The following is an 18,807-nucleotide window of genomic DNA, read 5'->3' on the forward strand; positions in this document are numbered from 1 at the left end:
ACTTGACAAGCCAGGAAGAGCATCCACCTTGCGGGAAGCGGCCCTGGGCTTAAGAATCCGTCTTGTGAGTTTTTCTAATAAGACAATTCCATATTCAGGAGCATACAAAATTAACAGAACACTTAATAAAAATTACGATGAAGACATATGGGCCGAATATATATGTTCTATGTGTAACAGCCAACCCCCAGTGTCAACTTTCATTACCGAGCTAAAAACCCTCATTTCATGATTCTCCACATCCCACGCGGAAGCAGGATGTGGTGTGCTCTCCCAGGCTACGGGAGCCCCTGGGTGTTGAACTGGGTGCCCAGAGGCCCCCGCCCCTGCACTCCTGGCCTGGTGGCGGGGGGTGCGGGGGTGAGAGTGGTTTGGGGGAACTCGGAGCATCGCCCACCGGAGGATGCGGGGCGAGGCCCAGCCGGAGCGGTACGCGGCGTGGACGCGAGCCCCGCGCGAGGTTACGTGAGTAATTTTCCAAATGCAACAGACAGACCTCTTTCATTCAGTTCAGAGTAGGAAAGATGGGAGTAGGGTGGGGTGGGAGTGGGGATGATAGAGGGACTAAATTGGGAATCTGTGCAGGAAAGTTACCAAAGGAATGAAGATGACAATTCTCCGTGGAAATTTCTGGAAGATGTTTGAAAGGAGACGGACCCAGGAGCGCACCAGTTCATTTCAGCGCTTCACTGCTCGCGCTTTCCTTCCAGTCTAAGCGCGGAGGCCTGGGGTCGCAGGAAAGGTAGAAGCCGGCTCGACCACCATCTGGGCCTGGACCCGGGGGGTGCGGGGGAGGGCCCGGCGGCCTCGTCTGGGGCGTGCCGGGGGCGCGGGGCGAGGACCCATCCGCGCCAAAGCCGCCGGGGCAGGCGCGCGTCCTCCCCCGCGGTCGCGGCACCGTTTCCGGAACCCAGCGTCTCAGCCGCCGGGCGGGATTCGGAGCTCGCGGTGGCTAGTTATTTCGTCCACGCAGGACAGCTTTTCTTCTTTTTATCCGATAACATTTCAAACCCTAACGGGCAGGTGTGGTGATAATTGGCTTATCTAGGTATACGGTGCACATACCCCGTACTCCTGTCTGCTCTCAAAAGATGGTTTCCTCTCTTTCTGTGTATTGCGCTCCTCAGACACTGGGCCAGTGATTTCTGATTTCTCCTCGACTACTGAATATGTAACAGGACCGGTGTGCGCCCTGCGCTCCTGCCCCTCCCCCCTCCCCCGCGCCCCCGGCGCAAACTCGCCCGCGGACGCGCGTGTGCGCGGAGCGCCCCGGGGAGCCCGCGCCTGCAGACCGGGCGCTTGCCCGCCTCGCGCACGGGCACCCGTGGAAGGAGCAGCTTCTGCAGTGAACGCGTCTCGGTTCAGCGTGCACTTTCTGGTCGCTCGGTAAGCAGGTATGTATAAGTTCTTGGTTCTATCTTTAGAGACTGAAATCTTCAAACAACTCTCATCCAAAGTAGAACTTAAAAAAAATAAAAAACAGAAAAACAAAGTAAAACTTGGTCAATTTAGGCGACAGTTCCAGATGACCAGCGTGGGAGACAAAGATGGTGAGTGGAGAACGTTTTGTCAAATTTTGTCTACCTTATGAGTATGAGGGGAAACAAATTCATTCGTCTTCTCTCAGTAATTGTTTGCTGCTGCTAAGTCGCTTCAGTCGTGTCCGACTCTGCGCGACCCCACGGACGGCAGCCCACCAGGCTCCGCCGTCCCTGGGATTCTCCAGGCAAGAACACTGGAGTGGGTTGCCATTATTGTTTAGTCACTATCTATTCTACTGTAGGTGAATACTGCCCTCTTTTGGCAGAATGTTTGTGTTTTTTTTTTTTTTAATATAAAAAAAGAAAAAAAAAAAAAGAAGAAACTCGTCTCCGTGAACAAGAACGATTTATTTTAAAATAACCTTGAACTATGCTTGACATTGTTCATGTGTCTTTTATTATCTGTTATCAATAAGCCACAAAGCCGGCTTCTTCCTTTCAGGCCGATTGCTACCATTCCAACGCTCTTGCTGATGTCTGCAATTTATTAGATAACTTGGACTGGAGGAGCAGGTTTGTTACCGTTTTCAGCTCAAAATACCATAAATATTACATTGTATTCGTAGGGCATTTTTTTCTGGAAGGAAAGACTAAAAACTTTCTAGTTTAAAAGCTTAAGCTGATGTTTAATGAGAAAAAGAGAAAAAAAACCTACTGTTGCATTCCATGAATATAAGGCTAAGAACTGCAGGACCCAGGGAGCTTTCCACAGCTGCGTCGTGGAAAAATGCAGTCAGCAAGGTGGAGGAGTCTTGTTTAGCTGGAGAATTTACTTAACTAAGTGAAAATTCGGGTTTGATCCCTGGGTCAGGAAGATCCCCTGGAGGAGGAAATGGCAACCTACTCTGGTATTCTTGCCTGGAGAATTGCATGGACAGAGCAGCCTGGTGGGCTACAGTCCATAGGGTCACAAGAGTTGGACACAACTGAGCAACTAAGCAAGTCATATTAACTACAGATTTAGGGCAGTAGGGCCACGGGAAGAGGAGAAAAGCCCTTTCCTAAATTAAATGGGGAGTCTTGGCTAGAATCTCCATCCCTATCAAGTTCAGTAATGGCGAACTAAAAATAATCCACCTACCCACCCCCAGCTCCCAGAGAAGGCAAAGAAAACTGCCTATTTCAAAATTTGCTATTGGAAAGGAGGAAGGGAGTTAAGTTTCCCTGAAGATGCAACATGCCCCAGATTCGCTTTGCCATGGATGTTCATGCCACTCTCCCTGAATGGTGTGAAAACCTTAAATCCAGGACTTAAAAGAGGTCAGTGAACCAGCAGCACTCAGAAAGTACAAGAGAAACAGGGCTCATGAAAGCTAGCTGACAGCAGTTTCACTTTCATGAGAAAAAGCCCACTGTAGAGGTCAGATACTGGAATTAGACACAGAATCAACCCTGAATATTTACTGGAAGGACTGATGCTGAAGCTCCAGTCCTGATACTTTGGCCAACTGATGCAAAAAGCCAACTCATTGGAAAAGATCCTGATGCTGGAAAAGATTGAGGGCAGAGCCTGTGAAGTCAGTGAGAAACACATGTAAAGATATAAGGATACAACGAAGGTTGAAAATAAAAAATCTTTAAAAAGAAACTATCAGTAAAAAAATTTACAAAAGACCTGAACAGGAATTTTCAGTTAAGTCCTGTCACTCGGTCATGTCCAGCTCTTTGTGACCCCATGGACTGCAGCACACCAGGCTTCCCTGTCCATCACCAACTCCCGGAGCTTACTCAAACTCATGTCCATCAAGTCAGTGATGCCATCCAACCATCTCACCCTCTGTCATCCCCTTTTCCTCCTGCCTTCAATCTTTTCTAATCAGTCAGTTCTTCACATCAGGTGGCCCAAGTATGGGAACTTCAGCTTCAGCATCAGTCCTTCCAATGAATATTCAGGACTGATTTCCTTTAGGATGGACTGGTTGGATCTCCTTGCAGTCCAAGGGACTCTCCAGAGTCTTCTCCAATACCACAGCTCAAAAGCATCAATTCTTTGGTGCTCAGGTTTCTTTATGGTCCAACTCTCACATCTATACATGACTACTGGAAAAACCATAGCTTTGACTAGATGGACATTTGTTGGCAAAGTAATGAATGTCTCTTTAAATACACTGTCTAGCTTTTGTCATAAGCTTTGTCATGGCTTTTCGTCCAAGGAGCAAGCATCTTTTAATTTCATTTTTTTATGGGAATTTTACCAAAAGGATTTTGGTGAATTCAGATTCTACCAAATTTTAATGGGAATTTTACCAAAAGGAAACCTGAAACCAAGAAGCACTTGAAAAGATGCAAAACCTCTCTAATAAGTGACAAAGCCCAACAGCACTTCAGTGTCAGATGTAGGTGAGGATACGGAATAGCTAGAACATTTAAACACTGCTGGAAGAGACACAAGTCTGCACGATTCTGCACCATCTGGGAAAGGTGGACATCGTCACGGCCTCTGGGCAGTGGTTCCTGCTTCTGGCCAGGTGCTTGAGGACTCTGGCATATACAGGTACAGGCATGCTGAGTGGTCTGGGGGCAGTCCATCAGCAGTACAATGAACAGGTAACCAAGCTGTGACCTAGCATCGCTACAGACAACAGGGACCAGGCTCAGAAAGACAATGTGCAGTGAAAAGTGAGTGCACAGGAATGCATAGGGTGCACTCACATCACTTAGAGATACAAGTGTGTGTAAAACCACAGCAGAAAGCCAGATGCCTGCCCTTACATGTACATTCAATCAGTCCTTAGACTTCACATGCACCTTATAAATATCCCTCATATCTACTCAAATAGTTTATAAAAAATTAACTTCTAAGAACCCCACAGCCTTCAGACATGCCAGCAGTCAAAAGGCAATGAGATGTCCAGACACAGACACCTCTGTGCTGTAATTCAGCATATATCCACAGGTACTGAGCTTCTCTAAACTTGAAAAGGGAAAAAGAAAACACAGGCCACTGACAGTGATGCTTAATTATATGCAAGTGTTTATTTAAAATAGTTTTCCAAGTTTTCCTGTAATTTAACAGCTTTTGCTTCACTTTTATCCTCTCAAACAGCTAGAAACCGATGCTTACATTTTCTGTATTTTAACTATGAATGCTATTTTAATGACATCTTTATTAATACTAGAACCAAGATATATCAACCAACAAGCAGCACAGATTTAAATGACCTTCCTGGTAGTTACAGTGTGGCTGGCAGTTTTTGGACTTTATCAGATGCTGGACAGTATTTCACGCCATCTCCAACCAGCTTAGGGAAGTCTCACTTAGGGAAGTGTTGCTCCCCCCTTCAGGCCTACTTCCTCTCTTCAAAATAAATAAAGCTTATCCTGCTGTAAAACCCCATGAATGCACTGCTTATCACCTTCCAATTACTTCATCATTATTTGCAACCTCTCCACCTATAAAGCATAATTATTCACACTCAAATATAACATGATTCATTAAAAAATAAACACCCAAAATATCCTCAATCACTCTAATATATTCCCATTAATAGATAAAGGGCTTTCACTTAAAATTTCATTTTTTATTTCTACTTCTTCAATAGTAAAGTCACAACTGTAAAACAAATGCATTTAAAAACACAAAAGATACATTTCAACAACCAAAATAGGCAATGATTATGAAAATCTATTGTACATTTTGCCAAGGCCAACAGAATGAAAGCTGATATGAAAAAGTCAATCTTCAAATATATCCTTAACAAAAACTTCCCTCATGAATAGTAAAATCATTTAAGAAAAGGTTATCTTTACATACGTGGACACTTGCTTCAAAATCAACAAAGCTAGGGTGGGGGTACAAGTAATCTCCTAAAACACATTTGTTTCAAAATAAAATGACCATTTCTAATATGATAACTGTATGAAACAATTGTTTTTCCTTGACAGAAATGAGATGGGCACGTAACAGTAACTACAGCTTAGTAGTCATCTAAGAAACCCTGTGGAGACACTATACCCCCAACCCCCAGCTCAGTCACTGGTATAAAACCAACAGCTTTCATGAAATCATCTTTGACGTTACTAAAGGGATCCTGGGATAATTCATGCTCAGAATATTTCCAACACTTGTTTTTACATGTGTAGAGTTTTCAGAACTGAGGTGTTTTTGGAACCATCCATGTGTGAACCTCTGCAGAACATCATAGTCCTTCAACTGCACTGTGACTGCATTTCCTCAAGCATGTCTGATCAACAGTTGTAACAGTGATGCTGGTGGCAGTGACACTCTCAAAATTCTTCCTTCTATAAATACATATAATCCATCAGAACACTAAATAGTAAATAGGCTACACTGTTTACTTTCATAAGCAAGGAATGACTCTTCAGGCCCTAGTAAGCTAAGAATGGCATTTACTACCTGTTTTACCACTGACATTCAAATAATGAATAAAGTATGTGATATTAAGCGAAAAACGAAAATCACTGTTATTTTACCACAAGAAACAACCACAAAATAAAAACACGGGAAGAAGTTAAATGAGCCCAATGCAGGTCCCAAGATTAAACTATGATTCCGGATTTTCAAAGCAAAAGGCATCTACACGTCATTTCTGTGAACGCTCCCGACACCACAGAGGTGAGTTTCAGACCAGGGCAGGCTGTTCTGCCCTACCTTCCCAGGGCAAACCTGCAACCAACCAGAAGCTCCCTCTGCTAAAGTGCACCTGTGGCCAGCCCGCTCCAGCCTAACTCACCCACGAGCCACCGACAGTCACACAGAACTATGCCTCTCCTGAACCAAATACTCTATACAGTGGACGACAGGGAAAACAGTCCTAAATATACCACTACCTTCTAAAACTTCGGAGTAACACAGCCTCATCATGTTTAAATACTGAAAATGTCAAGGGTCCATACAAACTAAGAGCTGCATTAAGCATGTATGTTTTACTCTGATATTCACTTGATGTGCTCTTAAAATCTTGATGAGAGAAGCAAACGTTTTCCCCATGTCTTTTGGCAACAGATTCAAAAGCGAGAGTAGCGGTGCTGTTGAATTCCATGAAACGTGGGTTTTTAAAGCTAAATTATTCAGTATCTGCATTGTTATTGCACTCATACATTGCCCGGAGTAGGTCTACAGCAACTTGGCAGTGGGGACTGCAACGCAAGTAGGGGGTCTGCAAAGCGTCTGCCTTCCTTGCTAGACAGTTCCCATGCAGGAACTGCGCACGACTGCAGTTCAAATCCGATCACGTGCGCTTCATGATTGTGTCTCCCTGAGGGAAGTTAAGTCCAGCCCTCACCACTACTAACTAGTTCTGTCAGGAACCAAACGGGGATCTGCAGACCCAGTCCTGACTACGGCTGAGTTCCACTCCTGAAGCTGCTCTGAGTTAAAACAGCAATTTTTCCAAGATTTAAAGAAAAATATATTTTATAAAAGGGATTCTTTTTAATCACTGAATACATCATTTTTATTACTAAGACAGAAACAAGTTATACTTTTTTCCACTATAAATTCACTCTGATAAAAGAGAATTCTTTCTTTCAACTCCTAACAAATGCTACATTTTCAAGACGCAAGGAATTATCAGTAGGCATCCTTTCTTCTTGCTCTAAGCTACTTCTCCCTGAAGTATGTCAAGTAGGCTTTTAGAGACTCTGGCAGGGGCAGCTTCATGATCTTCTCCCGCAGCAGGTTTTGGGGTGGCTCCTCTGGCTTCAAGGCTTCGCCCGGCTCCTTCTCCTCCTCCTCTTTGTCTTCCTCCATCTTCTCGTCCTCCTCACTGTCGAGAGGCTGGGGGATGAGTTGGTTGCCCACAAAGACGTAAGTGTTAATCCTCTGCTTGACCCGCTTCCTCTTCCTTTTGGGCGGAGCCCTCTGAGGAATCCCCTTGGCCTGCATCTCATCATTTATGAAATTCCTAAGTGTGCGTCGGATGTAAATGCGAGCCAAGTCCTGCAGGTTCCTGACAGCACAGGGGGCTAAAAACACACGGGAAACATAAAAAGTGAAACATTACATACTGTTCACTTTTCAGTGAGCATCAGAAGACAGAGACACGTAAAAACTTTGACTTTCATCAAACACAGACTCAGCGAAGAGCATTGACTTCGTGCAGATCACTCCAGCACCGAGGCCAGCGGACAGGGTGGCAAAGGGGTCGTAGGCACAGACAGCCCAAGGCATGTGCATAAACCCTCTTGGGAAGGACAGGTAACTCACAGCAGGTGGAGCACAGGAGAACTGAGTAGTCAGGGGACTGAGGGACAGGGGCAGGGCTGGTGATAGAAATGGGGGTGACATCACCTCACCATGACCTACTGTCAGCCCACCATGACCTGCTAAGACCAGGGGGGCAGACAGGGGAGGCAAACATGGAGGGGTTGCTGCAGTAGGTGGGCTGGAGAATCACCCAGCAAAGAGCTTCAGAAGTTACAAAGATGCCAAGAAACACCTCCGTCTTCTCAATGGCTCTGCTCCCGACTCCCCCGCACTCCGGGTACTCTTCCAACACCTGCACTGTCTGCCTCTCCTGCCAACACTGCCAATGACCTGTCACAGCAGCCCAAGTTCAGAAGAACCCAATGGTCCCAGAGTGGAAAAGGACTCAGACCTGCTTCAGCCACTTCTAACACTCCCGAGTCCTAAAAGAGCTTCCATACGAGCTACATTTAAATGTTCTTCTGATAATACAGAAACTTTCAGACAATTCTCAGCCCTAATTATTCAAAAATAGTGTTTTCTATACTTTCATCCTCCTGGTTCCTAGTCATAAGAAGATCCAGTGGACCAGACAATACGAGTCCTAACTGCTATAGAATTGTACTGTGAACTGAAGCTCTGAGGCCACAACTACAAGGAAGGTTCTCTCTAGCACACATACACGTCAGCTCTGTTTATCCCACAAGGTTACTTACGGAGGCCCACAGAGTCTGGCTTGCCGTTGTCATTCTTACTTGGCTGCACAAGTGGAGCAAATGACACAGCAAGAATGTTTTTACTTTCCCAAGTGTTCTGTCCAGTTCGCATAATTTGTGTTAACTATTTAGAGGGTTAAAAAAAAAAAAAACAGAATGGCTCAATCAGGGAAGTGTGACCACCTTACACTCACAAGTTTAACAGAAAATAGCAGAGATTGCTCTATAATCACCTGTATTTGAATGCACCCAATTACCTTCATTTAAATATTTACCATAAACTAATACAGGAAGAATCCCAAGTACTGGTTTCACAACATATTCCATGCACCCAAATGGCTCTGCAGGTTATATTCATATGGGGGTCTGATGTCATCAAGGGGTATTATTCTAACACATGCCTGCCACTGACTCCCAAAACACACATCTCACACAGTTGTGTAGTTAAAGTGTTATATTAGTAAAAACACATTTTGATTACTGAACCAATGAGTCAACTTCACAGTCTTCCAGGGTGGAAATAAAATACAGATTCTAATCCCAACTTCATGAACAAATGTAATTAGTCACAAAGGGATTAGAGCTTTCCCACTCAGCAAACACCCATCAGCAGTACATGGCTTGATCAGGACAAATCAGTATCGTCAATTTATATTATAAAAGTCAACCCATTATTATATTTTACATTAGCATAATGTATATAAGAAATATTCAATAAAATACCAATGGGAAACCATATTTTAGATCTTTAAAAATATATCTTTAAAGGAAAACAGGAAAAAGATGATTAATCTGGGAGTCTCAACTCTGGAAGCATTCAAGTTAATGTTTTTCCAAGAACGTATGTTAATGAATGCTTTATATTCTCTTTTTAATAACTGACACACACAGTGTGATGAAGTCCTCCAACCTGCAGTTCACACGCTGTGGAAGTGGAGGACTCTCAGACGCCAAGACAACCACTCTAGGTCCAGTCATCTGGGACAGTCCAGCTCCCACTTACAGACCACAGGGTGTTGTAACATCTCAGACTCAGGTTAGCATGAACATAAAAGCTAGTTTTTGAAATGTATATTCATAAATTTTCAAAGTAAAAGATCCACCCATTTTCTGAATAGATTATTTCACACGTTTATTATACTTAATAATTCCAAATCAAAGGCAGGCAAAGTGAAAAATAGTTTCAAATGAGTCATTGTAGTACTAAAAGATCTAAAAATTTACTGGTTTCTGAAATGGAGTTAAGTAGTTCCAACCACATCCCTTCAGCTAGAAGAGGCCACCACATTCAACAGCAAGGACACTGGTGGGTCGGGGCGGGGGGGGTGGTGTGCGTGGAGGGCAACGCGGCCAACCCCACACACGGGAGAGCTCAGCTTGGCTCGTCTTTCCCTAGGTAGGGGCCTTTTCCACACCTGCTCTGGTTGCGAGCTGTGTGTCCGTTTCAGTGCTTTTCTACACAGATTCCTGTGTGGAGAGCACTTCCTCCTTAACAGTCACAGTGCACCTTTCACTGACGTAACAGCCCCCTTCCTACACTGAGTGTGTCTCCCGCACCATCAAGCACGACAGTGGCCGCTACCTGGTCCTCTATGGGCATGACCAGAATGCCCCCGACTTTCAGCAGAATCTTCATGTAGTTCTCATGGTCTTTCTGGACCCCAGCTCCACAGTAGATTCGATCATACTGATGACTGTCCGATGCTATCTGCAGGCAATTACCAACCACAAATGCAGGCTCACAGAACTCAAACCTGTATGGAGAAATAAAAAGTATTTTAATTCATTTAAACAAAAGATGAGACCTAAAAAATTAACATAATCCAACTCTTTGAAAGTGAAGTTACCAAAATTAATTATAAGGATAAAATATCATAAAATTTGAATTTGAATTATGTATATTTATGAAATCTAACAGTGATCAAATATATTGTTTTATTATCAATGACACAGTATACATTTTTCCAAAACATCAACCTATTTTTCCCCCCCACTGAAACCTTACTTAAGGCTCAGAAGGTGAGTATAGTGAAAAGGCATCACAACACTCTTGTGACTGACAACCTGAAACAGTCTCTAACATACATAGTTAAAACCCCAAAGCACTAATAAAACATGTACGGTAACTTTAAGAAATTAATTCATGAAAATACCCTCTCAATTTTAAGTTGATTGAAATTAATATGACCACACAGCAAAGTCAGGTTATCATCTGAGGATGAAATAATTTGCATTAAAAGGCTCAGCATGCAGTGAAAAATATCTCTGAAATAATTTTTATTTTGTAAAATGTATCCTGCCCTTTGGTAATTAACAGACTTATTACCAGGGATTCCCTGGTGGCTCAGATGGTAAAGAATCCACCTGCAATGCAGGAGACCTGGCTTCCATCCCTGGGTTGGGAAGATCCCCTGGAGGAGGGCATGGCAACCCACTCCAATATCCCTGCCTGGAGAATCCCATGGACAGAGGAGCCTGGCAGGCTGCAGTCCATGGGGTCACAAACAGTTGGACATGACTGAGCAACCAAGCACAGCACAGACTTTTTACACAATGTGTTTCCATTAAATTCACTAAATATACAGACACCCCATGGTCACTGATATTTAAAGAAGAGTTTCCCAGAATGATGCCCAGTCCTCAGCTTCCTGTTCCGGGGTGGGGAGTGGGGTGGGAAACAGCGCAGGCCCTGCCCTCTCCTCTCGACACCCACAGGGGCGGGTGGTCCTAACCCCAGCTCCTTCTACTATGACTGCCCAGTGCCCACACTTTCTGGGGGTCCGCCACCCCCACCGCCACCCTGTGCCCAGCTGCTCAGGACAGGTTCCCACCTCTGAGAGGCCTCATGGGGCCCTTCCTGGCTCTGCCCCATCCCAGAGACACTGCTATAGCCATGGGTGGAATTACAGGCCCCCAGTCATTTAGAGGAAATACTACAAGGTGTCCCCTGCATCTGTGTCATTCCTGTGACTGCACGGCCCCTCCCTCTCTGCTTCTTAAATGCCCAGCATCCCTTCAAGACACAGTTCAAATACGAGCCACACTACACAAAGCACTCTTACCCAACTCTTCAGGAACATCTCAGTCTTTCTACCTGCATAACACTCACGAAAGTATAAACTTATGTATGTAATGGGCAGCGTTTAATTTCTCTCTTATACTCAAGACTACTGGACAACCTAGGACTGTCTAAAATACAGCCAAAACAATCTCTTGGTCTTTAAATAACTAGATATTGTGGATCACACTGTTTAATCATCTCAAAGTTACAGTAAGCATTCTTTGAAAAAAGACTAGTATTTCCAATCTAAAAACCCTATTATAAAAATTTATTCTAATAACTTAATTTTACAATAATTTAAGCCACTCTTAAAATTTTCTAGATGAACATGAGCAAGGAATTTAAGTAAAATTATTTTGAATTATTAAACCTTTTATCATTCAGTCTGTTAAATCAACTTAAAAATATGCTTATAGTTTAAAAGCTTCCTACTAGTTAAAAATATGATAGCTTACAGAACTATTATCTACAAAAACACCATTACAAGTAAACAATTTAGAGTTAAAACTGCTTCTCAAATTAGTGATATTTTTATACACTCTCATCCCAGCAAAATGGACTAAAAAGAACTGAGTGCCTGATTCTAAAATCAAATGTGACTCTGGTCAAGTAGCCTGACACTAGCAATTAGCACAATTCACTCCAAACACTATCTGGGAGCCCCAGTTGCATGTAAAGACTGGATATACAGTGGGAGGCACTAATGCCTAATGCAGTGAAAGAGACAACAATCTCACCAATTAAAGATGAACTTACAAGGATGATAAATGCTCTAGAGGAACACCACTCCCTAAGTATGGCTGAGGATGCAAGGGAACTGACAGGGCTGGAGAGCCTGAGGAAGGCTCCCCAAGAAACGGCGAGCTGGGATCTGAAAGGTGAGACAGGACAATCAGCCCCGCTAGCCACCAGCCTTGTGCAGACAGGAGCCCTGAAATGCAGCTGGTGGCAAATGAGGTGCACAGAAAGGGTAAAGATCACACGAGATCTCAGTATCTCAAATATTTAGCATGTAAAGTATCTCAGGATCTCGTTTAGATACGTGTGTGTGTGAGTGTGTGTGTATCTCAACAGCCACAGAAACTGAAAGCTTTATCAGCTGTGAACAGGAGCTTCAAATACTTTCCTGAGCACAACCTCTCCTCTGGGACATTCTCCTGCTCTCCCTGATAATCTCTTAGAACACTTCTTCTGAACTTTAGTTATATCTCCATCACCTTTTACAGTCTCAAGAAACATTTAGTAAGTGAAAAACCTAAGAAGTGTAATTGTTTTGTCATCTTTTCCACCTACCAACTTTGAACATGAACTCAAACTTGACAAATATGCTAATCACAAGAACCTCAGGACTAGAGATTTGCCCAGAAACAGTTACAGAAAAAAATACGTGCCTGTGGCACCCTCTAAATCAACATGATGGTTCTTGCTTTACTAAATTGGAAACTATAAATAGCTGTAGTTTAATGTTACAAAACACATGATTTTCCCCCCAAAGTGCCAAAAAAAAGCAAAACTTAAAACAGTAAAAAGCCAAAACAAAACCTTGCCTTTAATAAACCAACTGTCCCCCAACTTAAAGGTGCTTTTTAGTGGCCTTTCTGAAGATCTTAAATAAGCCACCCTTATTTATTGTAGGAAACAAAGGCTTTTCCCCTACAAGGCAGATCTGAGCCAAGTATACTATCTTCTTCCATTTAGGAAGTGTTACAAAGAATCATTACAGAGAAAAGTTAGACCTTTACATTTACAAATTATTTCTACTAATGCAAATGGAACATACACTTCTAACATGTATATGGGGTCTTCAAAAGTGTGAAGACCCTTTCATTTAATATACCAAATTCATTTCCTTTACCAGCACACTCAAATTTGAAAGTTTAACTGAACTGAGGCAACATTCCAAAAGGAGTAGTAGGACTAGACTATTTCTAGATACAAAATAGTAAAGTTTCAAGGACATAATCAGGGAGAAAGGTGTGGCATTTTAAAATATAAACACTAAAACACAATGACTTAATAGTTACAAGAAACAGCCTAGCAGAGACAGTGTTTCATCTGGGGACTGTTGATTACATCCACAGCTGTGGCTTCACCTTCTCCACCAATACTAAGCGAGTCCTTCATGATAGTAAAGGAAACAAAACAACTCTCCAACTGCCTATACTTACAACATTATTTTTTAATACATACATGGGTTAAAGATGATCCTTCCTATAAGGACTTGGAGATGACTGTTAGCATTTCTGACTAGGTAGAGACGAAGATCTTACTTAGACACTTTATATTCTGATATTGAAATTATGGCTTGTTTTTATAACAGCATTTCATGTAAATAAATTCATACAAATTCTACTGCTAACAATACTTTTCCAAAAGTCGATGATTAAAATTCTTCAGGCAAATGTTTACGGATATGCTCATATATGTATAAAGAATAACTGACTGATGTGAGGCAAGAATGACAGCTACCAGGTGGTCAGGGTAAATTACAACTGCTATTAATTTTTCCAGCATAAAGAGGAAAATAAAAGTTTCCTCCTTTTAGCTTTAACTAGATTCTGAAAGCTGCACCTTCTCTAAGTCTCCACAAACCTCTGTAGGCAAAGGACACATTTTATACCATAAACACAATTCTGTATAATCCAGAAGTCTGCATTAATGAACTAACCAGAGGTTTTCACTATTTGTAGATTTGCACATAAAATCTAGGTTTGAAAACAGTGAAAGAGAAAATCTAAATTCCACTTTTCACATCAACTACACATAAATGGAACCCAAGAAAGGAAAATAAAACAACAAAAATTTTTTTAAAATGGCAAGAGGCCTACCAAAAGGATATTTTCTATGGTTCTAATTTTAATCCTAAAAGTATTGATCTTGTGTTCTCTCCTAGTTTTCATACTTTATTTAGGGCAGCTCATTAAAATTTTTTGCCTGTTAGTAACATGAAACTTAGCAATCATTTTTATTCTTTGAAGAAATTTTCCAAAACATAATTTCCAGGTACAGATGTCTTACACTCCTGAATTCCACCACGTTATACTTCCTAACCATGTAAATTATCTGTATACAAAAAAGTAGTTCTGAACTGTAATAACTACAAATTCAATCACTTTAGACTTATAATCATTTATTGATTTAAACCTGAAAACCTAATGGCTTTTTAGACTTACGTAGAAAGGGGAGAGTATCTGACATACGCTTACTAAAACAAAACATACAAACAATATTTGTGGGAAAACCGAGAGCACAAGTATCTTGGTTTACGACATGAGCGCTTGGCCAAAAGGGCACCGACTCCATCACTTACCTCGGCAGGGGTCTCCTTTACAGGTGCACGCTGGGTTATCTTCATCTCCAGATGCACAGACGCTCCATTCACAGCAGGGACCTTGCCAACGTGCCCACATAATTCTCTGATAAGCTGCTAGGAGATCAGGGTGACCTAGCCTTGCCCTGCAGCTTCCCTCTTAGACGGGTATTCTAGGTCTAGGAGCTGACTGAGAGTAGAAAAAACAACATTCCCCTTCAATACACTGTTGAAATCGGGGCTGAAAATTTGCACACCTAGATTATCACGTGCCACAGGATGCTGTCATCAACATTTTAGACTATCGTTCCAGCGCAATAAAGGATTTCAGGGACACAGGAAAGACTCCTACAGTGTTCTCATACCTCACCCAAAACAACCTGCCAAATGAATCACATATACTTCTTTTTCTTAAAACACTTTGTCAAAATGTTCACTTTGAACTGTGACAGCCATGACAACTTCATTGAAACAAGACAAACTTCACAACCTTCCACTGGGAAGAATACTCAGGGAAATAATCATCTCTTCTTTGCCAAATACAGTTAAATCATTCAAAAACTCTTGTAACCAAGAATTAAGCTACTGAATTTTACAAAATTTAAAAAACAAAGACTTTACCTTTATAAGAGGTTTCCCTTCCAACTTCACCAAACTCACCTCAGAATAATTTAAACATTATTTAAAGCAAAGTGTTAAGAGTAAATACACAGATTTTTTCACTGAACAGAGCTTTAGGAAACTCCATAGGACCAAAAACAATCTCTAAACATTTTATAAGAAGTGTGACTGGTACCTGATATGAAAGCGAGCCCTCATATTTCAACAGTAATTTCTTATAAAATAACTTGGGCTACAAACTTTTATTTCTGTCAGTGTTTTATTCTTGGAATAATTTCTTCTTTGCCCAATAATGTGTCAGAAGCTACCAAACCTCCCCCCACACCATTTCTAACTGATGTTAAAATACATAACTGAGAGCTTAGAGGACTAATTTTAAGCATTTCTCTGTCCCACCAACTGAATGTCTGTCATGATTAAAACCTATATTTAAAACCTATATCTATCATAAAACTACCATCTGAACATGACTGATATACCCAAATGTTCAACTGTCTTAGAAAGAGTTCAAAATAATGTTGACTATGTATCTACAGATAACAAAACTTCTTCAAGTATGCCACAATTCTCTTCAAGATGAAGTGGGACTGCTCCAGTGATAAAGGTGACAGAACACAGTATCATTTCATTTTCTCCAATCCAACATGAATTATGTGAAAAAGGAGCCTATAATCAAAAATAAAATTAGGACACTACACCCAGCCACACAGCCATTAAATCTTCTAAAATGCAAATGACTACGCTAATCCTGAATTTAATTTAGAATTTATACCTTGACTACACCTGAAGAAGGCACGGCCTCTCCAGCTCATCTCTGACCCCGAGTCATCCACCCCAGAGGCAAGTCTCAATGAACAGGGCAGGTGTGCTCTGTGATAAAAAGGTTATCATGCATTTAACCAGACTAAGAGCACTTCCTAAATTCTAACCTAGGAAAAAATAAATGATGGAAAAAAATAAATAAACAAATGATGGAAATAAAGGTGCCGCTTCAACTGAACTCTGTTATCTGGGGCTAAGCTGTAATTCATTGGCAATCTTACTGCTGGGAAGAACATTAGAATAAATCAGTTTTTACATCATTATAGCTAAATCAGAACTAAACAACAAGGACAGGCCTGGCTGAAGTTTCAGCCTGTCTGATCCTGTCCTCCCATCTGGGAAACATGGACACCAACACTGCCTCTAGAACTGTGGGTACAGCTCAGAATGGTGCAGACGACACACATTAGCTGCTATCATTTTCATCATCATTTCATTACTGTCTTCAGTACCCACATTGTGACTCATTTACACAACAAACTACAGGAAACAATGGTCCTCCATGCAAACAGAATGAAAATCTTCAATAAAGCAGACAACGCTGCACTCATGTGGCTTCTGGCAGGAGAGCATTTCCAAAACAAGGTACAGTGTCCTTGGAGGGGAGAGGACACAGGACCTACTGTCTCACAGGCAACAGCTCACCCCAAAGCATGCCCTCCAAGCAGTCAGGTCAGCTGCATGCACATGTACACATATTACACAAACACATACATGTAGTTGTGAATAAATGCTATGCCAATTATCAACTCACAAAGCACTTACAGGGTATAATCCAGGCTCCTTTTATCTGACCTCCTCTTCCAAGTAAACACAGCTGGAGAGACTGTTTTGCTTATGGTACATGCACAAAACTGATTCAGATGATCTGGGCTTCCCCCATGAAAGCCAGATACCCAAGGGCCTTTAAACCTGGGGCTGGAAGACTTGTTTACAACAGAATGGGCTAAAGTAAAGACGTCCTGGAGAACATGTGTGAAGAGCAGAACAGGTTAGCACACTGCAAACAACAGGCCATACACAACCTGCTTGCTCTGGTAATGAAGTGACTAGAACCCCCTGCCTACCCCTGCTCGGAGTGTCTGAGGAAGGCTGTGCACTGCCACAAAGACCACTTAGCCCACGAAGCCAGAAATATTTACTATCTGCTCCTTCACTGAAAACGCTTGCCAGTGTTTTAGAGAACCTGTGAAATCAAGTGTCAGTTCATAAGGGAAGGTCAGTGAGTCTGGGAATACCAGAGGCAGAGCATAAGCAGAAACCACACAGGAGAATCTGCCTTCTCTCCTGCCTCCAAGCACAGTAAACTCAGAGTAGCCTCACCAAATCTTCGCATTTGCTGATACAGAACTAAGACACAGAAACAAAGTTTACAAGTATTAACATTGTATTAAGGATATTTTTTTCTGAAAGAAGAAGTAGTACTTTCAAGACTCAGGAGCCAAGGCTCCTTTATAAAGCATACACAAAAACATACACCTGCATTTTTTTCATCTGTATCTCACATGATACAGTCTAACGTTGAGTATTGACTCTATCCTCACCTACTATATTTGGGAGTTTATTATGATCTCCAATAGATACATACAAGAAAACTTCAAAGATACAGTTTAAATCATAAGTGATATGATAATACTTTTGAAAAAGGAACTGGTAAGATCCAAACCAAGAGGATAAATAAGACTGGATAAATATTAGGTTTTAGCTTTCTACTGTCTTCCTGTTACACACAATCAAGGTAGCCTGGTCCTAAGTACTAAGGGATACATAAATAGCAATTTTGTTTCCTGAGTTACTTTATATTTTATTAATTAAAACAAGTATTTTGATGACCTGTATACAACTAAATATAGTAAAATTGCTTAGGAATAGAATTTTAAAAATCACTTTGCATGGCAAGTTTTTCAAATTTAAAAATTGAAAGTAAATAGAAATATTCTCCACAAACACCAAGAAAAACTGCAAAGAAATCATCAAAACATAAAGACAGGAAGAAAACTGCTACATCTTTATCATTTCTATCACCAAAATTAAAATGATAAATGATCCCAAAAGGAGTCCATTAAATGACCTTAAGTAGCTTTGACTACTTAACTTCCAACCAAGTCAAGACTTTATGCAAAACGAAGCATTTGCCAGTACCTGCTACCTTGGTAAGCAAGATACCTTTATAATCTGAAGTACACAACTACTATTTCAGAAGCTACCTGAAAACCAAAACAGGTAACATTTCCAGAACCGTTTTTTTTTTTTTTTAAGAATAGTCTGTTAACAGAAGAATCTGTTTTAAAAATAAGTTGCAACATTTCAGAAACAACCATATAATAAAGTTTGATTATTTTAACTAAAATAAGACCATTAAAAGTTATGAAGAAACATTTAGATCAGTCGTATCACCATATTTGAGATGATTCACCATTTTAAGAATAACAAACCTGTATAACACAGTCTAACAACACTCAAGAAATACAAGCCAAGGACATTTGATATCTCATAATTACATGAAAACAATTTTAGAAAAATTTTTTTAACTTGAGACACTTAAATACAATAGCCCTCAAACTTAACTGTGTTCTAGATTATTCAAC

At 41.4% G+C, this 18,807-nt stretch overlaps 1 protein-coding gene across 4 annotated transcripts in view; it reads right to left on the bottom strand.

Moving 5' to 3' along the window:
- Window positions 1-4,492: 4,492 nt before the first annotated feature.
- The window catches only part of PCMTD1 (protein-L-isoaspartate (D-aspartate) O-methyltransferase domain containing 1), a 47,592-nt gene continuing 33,277 nt past the window's right edge, over window positions 4,493-18,807 (bottom strand). For all 4 annotated transcript variants that reach the window (XM_043880502.1, XM_043880501.1, XM_043880503.1 and 1 more), the window contains 3 exons: window positions 9,988-10,159; window positions 8,406-8,529; window positions 4,493-7,469 (listed from right to left, as the gene is read on the bottom strand). In XM_043880502.1, the coding sequence (XP_043736437.1) occupies window positions 7,105-7,469; window positions 8,406-8,529; window positions 9,988-10,041 (543 nt within the window). In that variant the 5' untranslated portion in view covers window positions 10,042-10,159 and the 3' untranslated portion in view covers window positions 4,493-7,104. The remainder of the gene's footprint in view (window positions 7,470-8,405; window positions 8,530-9,987; window positions 10,160-18,807) is intronic.

Source organism: Cervus elaphus, chromosome 21 (assembly GCF_910594005.1).
Source record: "Cervus elaphus chromosome 21, mCerEla1.1, whole genome shotgun sequence".
Classification (NCBI taxonomy): Eukaryota; Metazoa; Chordata; class Mammalia; order Artiodactyla; family Cervidae; genus Cervus; species Cervus elaphus.